This window comes from Brachycentrus maculatus, unplaced genomic scaffold (assembly GCF_059751285.1).
Source record: "Brachycentrus maculatus isolate JH-2025_06_01 unplaced genomic scaffold, ASM5975128v1 h1tg000097l, whole genome shotgun sequence".
Taxonomy (NCBI): domain Eukaryota; kingdom Metazoa; phylum Arthropoda; class Insecta; order Trichoptera; family Brachycentridae; genus Brachycentrus; species Brachycentrus maculatus.
This window is the reverse complement of record NW_028280851.1, coordinates 971,740-984,581: the sequence shown is the minus strand read 5'-3', so window position 1 is coordinate 984,581 and position 12,842 is coordinate 971,740. Positions and strand designations below refer to the sequence as shown.

At 30.7% G+C, this 12,842-nt stretch overlaps 1 protein-coding gene across 1 annotated transcript in view; it reads right to left on the bottom strand.

The window, feature by feature from the left end:
• LOC148310385 (homeobox protein aristaless-like) overlaps window positions 1–12,560 on the bottom strand; it is a 167,158-nt gene extending 154,598 nt beyond the window's left edge. Inside the window, exon 1 of the mRNA XM_088258496.1 lies at window positions 11,872–12,560. Within this exon, the coding sequence (XP_088114622.1) occupies window positions 11,872–11,989 (118 nt within the window). The 5' untranslated portion in view covers window positions 11,990–12,560. The remainder of the gene's footprint in view (window positions 1–11,871) is intronic.
• Between the last annotated feature and the right edge of the window lie 282 nt (window positions 12,561–12,842).

Below are 12,842 nucleotides of genomic sequence, written 5' to 3'. Positions count from 1 at the left end.
CAGATTTTATCTAGCTTAGACATGGCACTTTTGGCGATGGCGATACGACGTCTGATCTTTCCTCAGCAAGTTCATTGATGATTTAATTTTTTCTAAGGAACTGAAACTCGTTTATTATCTCTGAACCTTCGAGTGAGTTTCTGAGATTACCAAACGTCAAATCATGATCTTGGTTTTGCTTTAGTTAATCTCCAGACCCAGTGCCTGGTTTTCAATCTCTACTCGTTTAAGGAGATTTACCATATCTTTTAGGATGCAATATGAATGTTCAAAAATTGATAAAATGGTGAACGCTTCACACCAAATACTAGCCCTTGGATGCTCGGACTTACACCTTCTTTCATATAAGAAGATGTAAGTCTGAGAAGATGTAAACGTTATGAATTTATATTTTTTATTTATATAGATTACAAAAACGTACCTAATTTAAAATTAATGGTATAATAAAAATGGTTTATGGTGTACATTTTATGCTAAACACTTTGTTGCAGAAGTGCTACACATTGCGAGTATTTATGGTATATAACCTCATCTGCAAGGGACGGTTTACAACATATACCAATTACATACGGTACATTCACAGTAGAGGGATTTTATTGGAGGATAATAATCCTTTTATTATGACGAAGTGCGATCTTCCCAATAAAATATAACTGCCCTACTTTAATTTAAGTTTTACTTGATAAATACGACTATTTCTTAAAATCTATTATGACACGTGTTTCGATGCATTTCGCATCATTTTCAAATACGTTTTATGCGGAAAACTTAAACTAAAAATAGCACAAGTGAGTTAAGATATCAACAAAGTGTCGATAAGAATAGAATACAGACTCAAATTGTACGGATTAAATATTTGTAACGTAATTCATTGTTAATTAAATAATTTAGTAATAAAAAAATAATAATAAAACACACATAAAATAATTATAATTAAATAAATTTTATAACCAACAAATATTTAAAAAATAATAATTATGAGTTCCTCTCCAAGCACAAGAGCTTAGTCTCTTTATAAGAGGGAACTGCGTTATTTTATTGTTTGTTGATTGTAATATAGAAATGTCTAGAAAATTAATTAAAATTATTAACAAAACAACTTTTGTTACCATTTTAATAATAATTAAAAAAAAATATAAATATATATATATAATTGATGTTATTTTTTTAATGTTTTTACATACGATATATGATTATTATTTTATTATTTTATTTTCGACGTGTTTATTTCATATTTTTCATTCGTTCAATTGAGCAACGTTCAATAAAAACTTGCACCATAAATTAGTACGTTATGTTGTGTATTTTTAGGGTTATTTTATGAAGACAATCGGCAAGTAACTTATATGCAACACCATGCACTAATGGCTAACGAGTTCCTATAAATACAACAATTAACGTGTCCGTAGACCGGAAGAAAAGTCGAGTTGTTCCGGACATGCCACAATGCCACGATGTGATTTTAAGGAGGAAAGATAGTAGTAGACGGAAGAATTATCGAATAACAAAACTCCTATAATTGGAGATAATGTTAAGAAATATTTGGACACACTCAGAATGTTGTAAATAAATGATATTTTCTGGCGTTTCTCATGTATGTAATTATAATCCAAGATTCGGACCTCATATACTTATAAAAGAGTTTCTAATTAATAAAAAGCTTATTTTCATCTCACCAATAGATGTCTGTAGTAAAGTTCTAGTGATTGAATAAAATGTTTAAAAATTGGTTCACATATCGCTCACTCCTTTCAAGAACGTCATAAATCAAAAAACTTGATTTTTCAGGAGAACGTTTTTAAAATTTCAAAATATAATACAATGTTTTAAAAATAAATATCAAGCCACTCATTAAACTTTTTACTGTGCAACAGATCTTTTTAGGTAAAACATGAAGGTTCTTTCTCCATTTGAAAAATATTTAATATATTTAAAAATATAATTAAACAATACCTTTTCTTCAAAATGCAAAAACAACACTTTCTGCCCTGTAGCGGGTAAATGTTAAGTTAAAAATATGCCTCTTTTGCTATGATATAGTATATTTTCTGGGCATTCCGAAAACGTGCACAACTGAAAATTGTCGATTTTTGATTTATGACGTTCTTGAAAGGAGTGAGCGATATGTATATAGAGCTTCCAAGAATTTGAGTAGTGTGGTTGTCAATAATGGGTAGAATTGGTGAATGTTACACGTGTGTAAAGTGATCACTTAAACGAGCCTATGACGGTCCTCACCCCCGTAAATGTCCAACTTCCATGTTCTACCTCAACTTTGTTGAGATATCAAAAAATTATAGGAATTCATTATATTTTATGTACCCACACTCGTGTACAATAAGTTGCATATCAAATATTCAACTTACATACGCATTAAAGTACACATATATTTTTATTTTATAGAGCAATGCCGGTTATTTTTTATTCATTTTTATTAAATGATACAAAAATATCGTAATTAATGTAACAATTACGTCAGAACAATGTATTCTTCTTCATCTTTGATGAGATGTCAAAAATAAAAAGTGGAAAACGCTCTTTTAATTATTTTTCGTTATCTAGCGTCTCTGAAATGGCTTCTACTTATTCGATATGTAATAATAATTATTCAATCAGTGGAGCAATTTGCTAAAGTAGCAGAAAGTTGGAGATTTCAATCTTAATTCTATTAAGAAGTCACGCGACCACCCCCCACCGCATACATGCAAGAGGCATACGCGTGTACACACACATGTACTCGTAACATACGACTACATGCTTGATTTCGTGATGTATAATGTATGCACAACGTATACATTCTTCTAACGCATTGATAAATATATAAGTACATATTATAAATATTTATAAACACATAAATAAATGATTTTTCAGTCAAAAATGTTAAAAAATTACCCTGGACTAGTACCTGAAGCTGAGGGACTAATCACCTTTTCTTCATGTGTTAACGATCAAGATAACACTGCGTTTATATGAAGCAGTGTTATCTCGGGTGTGGATAAGGGTTGAAGAGACGGAAGAAGACACACACACACACACACACACACACACATATATATATATATATATATATATATATATATATATATATATATATATATATATATATATATATATATATATATATATATATATATATATATATATATATATATATATATATATATATATATATATATATATATATATATATATATATATATATATAAATATATATATGTGTGTATATATTCATTTCATTATTTTCTTGTTTGTGAGTAATTTTTAATTTTTAATAACAAACTGATTATACCTACCAAAATAATTTGAAATTGAAATATTTATGAATATAATAAGAACACAGACACTTCTCTGCAAAAATAAGCATATAAATGAAATATCGTTGTCTATCCTTGTGCCTGTTATTCTATCGTCTCTCTTACATATAATAATTAAAAATGTTTATCAATTGATTCGGCAGTCACTTTGCGGGAATACCTTTCCATTTTTTATTTATGTTTTACTTAGTAAATACCACTATTTCTTATTTTTACTGATAACATTTAGTTTCACTTAGTATTTACCAATTTAAAACTTTAATTAAAAGCAAAATGCTTAGTTTAAATATAATTAACGTAATGATTTAATTCCTACACTAAGACAACTATGAATCCTTGTGCCCAACTACCAATAACATAATAATATGCTCGGAGAGTTTTTATTCTTATTACATCTTATGGGCCCATAAATATTATATTTTAAGTGTGCAATTATTACAAGCGTTACAAAGTGTTGGAAATATGCAACAATGTTAATGTGGCCATCAATATACTGGCGTACATACGTAAATTACCCTGAAATATAGTGCTGCATTAAACTGGAAAATTCAACAGATCTTATTGTTTCCGAAATGCCCCCACAAAAGGACTGAAGACATACTAAATAAATTCTACATATCGCTCACTCCTTTCAAACAACGTCATATATCAAAAATCGACAATTTTTAGTTGTGTGTGTTTTTGGAATGCCCAGAAAATGTACTATATCTCAGCAAAAGGGGCATATTTTTAACTTTATATTTACCCGCTACAGGGCAGAAATTTTTGTTTTTATTTTTTTTTTATAAATTTATTATTTTTCAAATGGAGTAAAAACCTTCCGGTTTTACATAAAAAGATATGTTGCACAGTAAAAAGTGGTTTGATTTTTATTTTCAATACATTTTATTATATTCTCAAAATTAAAAAACGATCTCCTGAAAAATCAAGTTGTTTAAAATATGACGTTATTGAAAGGGGTGAGCGACATGTTTACTCAAAGTATGCATTTTTTTCATATCGCTCACTCCTTTCAAGAATGTCATATATCAAAAATCGTCAATTTTTAGTTGTGCATGTTTTTGGAATGCCCAGAAAATGTACTATATCCCAGAAAAAGCGGCATATTTTCTACTTAATATTTACCCGCTGCAGGGCAGAAAGTGTTGTTTTTGCATTTTGAAGATAAGGTGTGATTTAATTATTTTTTTAAATATACTAAATATTTTTCAAATGGAGAAACCACATTCAGGTTTTACCTAAAAAGATCTCTAGCACAGTAAAAAGTTCAATAAGTGGCTTATTATTTATTTTTAATACACTTTATTATATTCTTCAACTCTAAAAACAATCTCCTGAAAAATATTTTTTTATATGCGTTGTTGAAAGGAGTGAGCGACATGTTTACTCAAAGTTTACATTTTTTCATATGAAGTGAATTAAACAAACCAAAAATACAATTCAATTACTCCTTTTCTAAATTTTAAAAGCACCTACTTTTATTAAATTATCTGCAATTTCGACACAAAAGTTCATTCGAATTCACGCGTGTTTATATACATTTTTTAAAAACCCTTAAATGCACCCAGTGCTACATAGGGCACTACATCTTAGCGCCGCATGTACCATAAAACGTTGATATATTTAAAACATAGATAGATTATATAAATGTAGATTTTTGGCATATTAAATTCGTAGAATCAGTTATTAATTTAAAGGAATAATTAAACCATTTATATAAAGAAGAACCTACACATTTATTAAGCGTAAATTAAAAATATGCTTCCTCTAAAATGTGTCCTTAGAGTTTTCCCAAATGCATAATGCTGATAATTATGGGAAATTAAAAACAAAAGGAAATTAAATATTTTTGTCAATTGAATTTAATTTTCATAAATGCGGTCAATTTGTAGTAATATTTTTCCATTTTCAGTTTTAATTTTACTTGGTAAATAACACAATTTCTTAAAAATCTATCGTGACACGTGTTTCGATGAATTCCGAATCACTTTTAAAAACCGTATTGTGTGTTTTCAAACACAGAATGCGGTGTTTAAAAATGTTACGGAATGCATCGACAAACGTGTAAAATAGATTTTAAGAAATAGTGGTATTTACCATTCAAATCAAGAAAATTATTAAAAATATTTTTTTAAAGCCTTTTAAACATCAGTTCGTTACAAAACCAACACAATTATCATTGAATAAACTTTTTGAAAAATACAGAAAACAATTTAAATGCAATGATGGCAGTCTTAAATGAATAACGATCAAAACTATGTTACCTGGAAACCGTCTAAAATTTACGTTTGTTTTATTAACATTTTTCACCCAAAAAAACTTCGGTGTTAGGGGCAGTTACCTTGTATATAAAAGTGCATCCTGTGTATTTTATTGGGGTAGTGGCCAATTAGTCGCTACAAATTACATTTTACGACAGGTCGAATTAATGGCAACGTTTGGGGTGTAATTGTGCCCCCTTACCGACAGATTTCGACAATACATTTATATGTTGTTTTACAAGCGCTAACAGCCCGAGGATGAGACCAATTTACACAAAACAGAAAACAATTTACGCAAACGAGACCACAACCACCTTGGCAGGATCTAGGATCTATAGATCCTTTATTACCACCTCATTATGTAAAATAGGCATAACATAAATCTATCAAACTAATTCGTTAGAATCTATATATCGTGGCTACTGGCAAAAACATCTCAAAAACTTTAAAATATACAATATCGACTTCATGATTTATAAAGTTTTCAACGTTCTATAAACTATTATTTTTGACTTCTCATCAAAGATGAAGAAGAATATGGAATTATTTTCATCTCAACAATAGATGTCTCTAGTGAAGTTCTAATGATTCAAGAACAACGTTTCGAAATTGGTTCATATATATATATATATATATATATATATATATATATATATATATATATATATATATATATATATATATATATATATATATATATATATATATATATATATATATATATATATATATATATATATATATATATAGAAGTTCCAAGAATTTGAATACTGTGGTTGTCTATAATGGGTAGAATTGGTGTACGTTACACGTGTGTAAAGTTATCACTTAAACCAGCCTATGACGGTCGTCAACCCCGTAAATGCCCAGACTTCCATATTCTTCTTCATCTTTGATGAGATGTCAAAAATAATATCAAAATAACTCCTCTAATTGGAGATAATACAGATTTTGTGAACAAGTATTTGGACACACTCAAAATGTTGTTCTATAATCTGTCAAAATACACTAAGTAGTTTGAAATGTCATAATAATGTGGTTTTAAAAGTAAATTAAATTTTGAGTTTATTAGCGGGTATTTTATTCAGGCTAAAGATTTTATATAACAGAGATTATTAAAACAGGAATTTCAAAGTTAACGTTTTTTGGCAGTATACCTACGATATGTAACTACTTGATTTGTAATAAGCTCATTTCCTCGAGTACGAAGGATAATAAACAAACTAACTAACTAACCATCACGCCGCTTCCCCGCAGGGGTAGGCAGAGAGAATAGAACGCCACACCACTCTGTCCTTGCAAACATTCTTCGCCTCTTCCACGTTCATGCATCTCCTCATACATACCCGCCGATTGTTTCGACTCCTAACCTGACCACTTTCAAGTATTTGGCATACTTGATCGTGCCAAGTTTTTCTCGGTCTTCCACTGCTCTTTTTTCAAATTATTATTATTTGTGATAATACTCTGATAATTTACGACATTTTGAGTGTGTCCAAATACTTATTCACAAATCTGGATTATCTCCAATTATAGGAGTTATTTTTCACATACCCTCCGATTATTTCGACTCTTGACACGGCCGCTTTCAAGTATGTAATTTCAACTATATTCAAAAATTGATATTAGTAATGTTAGTAAATAACCACTCACCGACTACTTCTGTCTACCGGTTTCGAGACGTACCCGTCTCTTCGTCAGGACATACACTACAATTTAACAATCATGCGAACAACACTACACCACACCCACTTAGTACTATTCACATACACTATCACTACAATGCAGTTTCCCAAAAGCATGGTGGGACTAACAACTCGCTCTGCATGTTTTGCATGTGTAGTGATAGTGTATGTGAATAGTACTAAGTGGGTGTGGTGTAGTGTTGTTCGCATGATTGTTAAATTGTAGTGTATGTCCTGACGAAGAGACGGGTACGTCTCGAAACCGGTAGACAGAAGTAGTCGGTGAGTGGTTATTTACTAACATTACTAATATCAATTCAAATGTTTGACCACAAAGTAAATGCTTTGAATATAAAAAATATTCAAAAAGTTTATAGAAACTTGTCACTGGAGAATTCTAATTTTGGAACTTATACACTCATGTGTATTTAAATAATGTTTCAAATATCCATATGCCAGAAGAAATTGTGTTAACGATAACCGACTAACGAATAAAATTAAGAATTTTAACTAGCTTGTAAATAAATTAATAAAATAAATAAATAAATAAATGGAAACAAGTTGAAATGATATAAAAATTAGCATATCATTTAATTTGTTATTCAAAATGGAATGAAAATTAATTGAATATGTCAAAAGAGCAAAGTTAAATTAGCATATTTAATCAAATCTCAACATTTACATTCATCGCTGTCATTATAGGAGGAGTTTAGATAAGTTCCACTAAAATAAGAAATATAAATTATTGTTTTAGACATTCACAAGGTGTATTCAACAAAAGAAATAAAATTTACAACATTTTGAGTGTGTCCAAATACTTGTTCACAAAATCTGGATTATCTCCAATTAGAGGAGTTATTTTCATATTATTTTTTGACATCTCATCAAAGATGGAGAAGAATATTGAAGTCTTAGCATTTACGGGGCTGAAATTATAAGCTTAATAATAAAAATGAAAATGGTATTTTCTGGCGTTTCTCATGTGTGTGAATATAATCCAGGATTCGGATCTCACATACTAATATAAGAGTTTCTGCTTAATAAAAAAGCTTCTTTACATCTCACCAATAGATGTCTCTAGTGAAGTTCTAGTGATTCAAGAACAAGGTTTCTAAATTGGTTCATATATATATATATATATAGAACTTCCAAGAATTTGAGTAGTGTGGTTGTCAATAATGGGTAGAATTGGTGAATGTTACACGTGTGTAAAGTGATCACTTAAACCAGCCTATGACGGTCGTCAGCCCCGTAAATGCCCAGACTTCCATATTCTTCTTCATCTTTGATGAGATGTCAAAAAATAATACATAAAAAAATAATAAAGAAAAATAAAATAAAAAAATAATAGAACTAAAATTGATGATAATCCATTTTCCACTTAAATTTTACTTAGTAAATACCACTAATTCTTTAGATCTATTGTAACACCTGTTTTGGTGCATTCAGCATTATATGGTGTTACTGAATACATCGAAACACGTGTCAATATTGATGATTTTAAGAAATAATGATATTTACCAAGTTAAATCATAATTAAAATAAATTTTTGAGGCGAATGAAATTGGGAAAAGGAGCAGAGGAAGGCCGAGAAAAACACGGCACGATCAGGTATGCCAAATACTTTAAAGTGGTCAGATTAGGAGTCGTAATAATCGGCGGGTATGTATGAGGAGATGCATGAACGTGGAAGAGGCGAAGAATGTTTGCAAAGACATAGTGGTGTGGCGTTCTATTCTCTCTGCCTACCCCTACGGGGAAGCCGCGTGATGGTTAGTTAGTTAATTTGTTTTAAAATTAAAATTGGATTGATTTGTTCATTGGTCGATGATAATTTTCCTATACATAAAAATCTATAATATTTTTTTTTATTTAACTTTTGTAGTAACGTTTCTTGGTGGAACTGCATTTTTTATAAAAAAAAAAAAAAAAAACTGCATAGTTTTTCCACCTACATTTTATTTAATCGGTGACTGGGTTTCATCGTTCCGACATCATCAGTATGGTGGAAAGCTAGACAAATTTGAAATGATAAATAAAATATACTTTTTAAAGATTTTAAACTGTTATGTACTTTTATATACATATTTTTTTACAACATTTTGAGTGTGTCCAAATACTTGTTCACAAAATCTGGATTATCTCCAATTACAGGAGTTATTTTCATATTATTTTTTGACATCTCATCAAAGATGAAGAAGAATATGGAAGTCTGGGCATTTAAATGCCCAGACTTCCATATTCTTCTTCATCTTTGATGAGATGTCAAAAAATAATACATATTTTTTCATATATTTTTGTATCCCAAACAGAAATTTACTCACAGGAAAATAAAATATATTTTTTAAAGATTTTAAACTGTTATGTACTTTTATATACATTTTTTTTAAAAATATTTTTGTATCCCAAACAGAAATGTACTCACAGTGTAAAGAGTATAAGCATTTTCATATTTTCATTAATAGATTCGGCCGACAATTTGTGGTAATATCAATCAATATTTTAATTTTAATTGAACTAAGTAATACCACTATTTCTTAAAATCCATATTCATATTCTTTGTTGAGAACTACTATCTCCCAATTTTTTACCTATAAAGAAAATTCAAATTTGTAATAAAAAAAAACTGTTCATAACTATTATATTAAAATTTAATGTCATAACCATAGATTTTCATGTATTAATTTTTTTTAGAAATAGCACAATAAATTGAAAATTGATAATTAAAAAGTTAAATAAATATTTGACACTTCCTATTATTCGTAATATCATACCTAAATAAGATAAAATAGATACAAACTCAGATAATGTAAGTAATGTACCTATATGTGCATGAAATACAAAAAAATTACGAAACAATAATCACCACTTCCTTCCTTCCGTTTGTACAATGACATTCCACTCCATTCATCAAACTACCCATTCATCAATAATAATAATAATATCTACGCTTACCCATTAATAAAATTTGGTACTTGATTCAATTCAGGTACAACTAGGGGTGGGCAAAGGGGGCTCGCAAGCTTAATAATTTAAAAATAAGTCTGATAATTAATTAAGTGTGCTAAGCAAGCCCCTTATTACATTATGAAAATTAATTTAAAATCTCGAAATATGATTACTTCAATATTATTTCATTAAAAATATAGGCTTGCTTCTCTTGTGTGTATTTTTTGCCATTTTTCACATTATATATTTACATATTTATATATATATATATATATATATATATATATATATATATATATATATATATATATATATATATATATATATATATATATATATATATATATATATATATATATATATATATATGTATATATATATATATATATATATAAATATATATATATGTATATATATATTTATTTATGTAAAAAAACACTCGTTTTTTATCACTTGACTCTATTTTATCATAACGACTAGTTTCGGAAACTATGCTTCCATTTTCAGGTCTAAATATAAACAAAACCATAATTAATAATTATCTGTTCTATAAATAATGAGGGGGGCATTTATAGAACAGATAATTATTTATTATGCTTTTGTTTATATTTAGATCTGAAGATGGAAGCATAGTTTCCGAAACTAGTCGTTATAATAAAATAAACTCAAGCGGTAAAAAACAAGTGATTTTCTTTGTCTACCACAAATTGAATGTCGAAACAATGAATAAAATGGATAATTTAAATTTTAGAGTGAGTGTATACTAATATAAATACACCGTCTCGACGGAGTGTTATCTTGATCGTAATTACATCCATGCAAGGTGGTCAATCCTGCGCTTCAATCACCAGTCCTGTAGCATATTCAAGAAGTTTTAAAGTGAAAAATCACTTTTCATTGTATTTATTTATTCCCCCTGGAAATTGACAAAGCGGCACCTTCAGCAAGATAGACAATCCCTCTAACCACTTCACTACGGAGGCGGACGAGATGGCAAACTTAGCATTATCTTACATGAGAGGTTTATTCAATAATTGATTCGGCAGTCATTATATTACTACCACTCGGCTGTCCAAACTCAAAACACAGTAAGGGACATTTTTTTTGTAGTACGTTTTTTTTGCATTTTTGGACTAAGTAGAATCTACTTAGTCCAAAAATGCAAAAAAATGTACTACAAAAAAATGTCCTTTACTGTATTTTAAGTTTGGACAGCCGTACTACTATCACACCGTTTAAAGAAGTAGGGTGGTAGCAATGGTAGGCAGAGAGGATGGAACACCACACTCGTCTTTCCTGACATACACTCTTAGCTTCCTTCATCCATTCATCTAATAAAATATGCCCTCCGGTAAATAAAATGTAGGTACTATTCACATGCTCTTTGTGTGTAGCATTCACGCGCATCTCTTGTTTACACTTGCTTTAAGACAAGCGATTATAACACATTTATTTTTTCGTATTGTTTTATTCATTACACACTGACGTAAAATATCGTGTCAAAACTGTAAGAGTTGAAATTACGCAAAAAGTCATTTGATTCATCGTTATCAGCATTACGCGTCGAGAGCGTATTCCGCACCGGGTAAATGTTTTATGTACGCGCCTGGCGCGTACATAAAACATTTACCGCACCCAACGTGTTAAATTGAAAGTTCCTACCTTCGTCTCCCAGGTAGGTGCCGAGGGCGGGCGGCTGTCCGACTAGGCTGGAGATGGACAGCACCGCCCTCGCCGCCCGCGGCTTGCCGCCCCCGCCCACGCGGGTACTCAGGTCCATGGAGACCAGCCCTCCCGAGGACGCTATCTTGCTGAAGGTGGAGACTAGATGGTCAACTCAATCCTCCGACTCTTGCACTTCGCGTCAATGTCAAATTATTGCCACAAAATGTAATTTAAACACTTAAAAAAATACTATGAAAATAGATCACTTTTTTTATAATTACGTGTGTAAAGTGTTTTATTTAAATTTATTTATTTTTTTGGTAATTTTTGACGTTTATCAATGAAGGTTTATCGTGTGACAGCCACTTTTACAATGGCCCCCTAATTCAACTGTCAAAGTGACAGTTGGGCGATTGCGAATGTCAACAAGATTCGAAAATCGAACACTATCCGCCGAGCCGATTCGCCGGCACGACCGTCACGCGCAAACTTCACGGCGATGAAGGTTCCATTTTCGAACAGCTGTCAGAAACGAAACGTCAAACGGGCGCGGAAACGTCAGGCGGGCGCGAAGAGCAAAGCGCGTTCTCGGCCCTCTTTCTCGGCGAAGGCTTCGAAGGAAACTAAAGGCTGTATCCGAAGGATTTCATGTTTCCTAGCAGAGTTTTCCAAGCCGGGCCCGCGTCGGACTTTTGCCACCGGAATCCGCGGCGACGGAAGCCGGTTTTTCCCCTCCTTTCCGATGTCGTGGGTGGGGCCTGATATGGCGGAGGCGGGGCCTTAGAAATTTTCAGACCAATGAAGGACCGGCCCGCCAAACCCTCGAATATGGAATGTGTGTAAAGTGTCGCACCTGAAGTGGATGACATGTTGGATTTTGTCGCTAATAAGAATTAAAAATGAGCGCTGATGAAGTCGGAAATATTTGAAAGATTTTTTTTAATAAATATTATTTAAACTACTCTTAC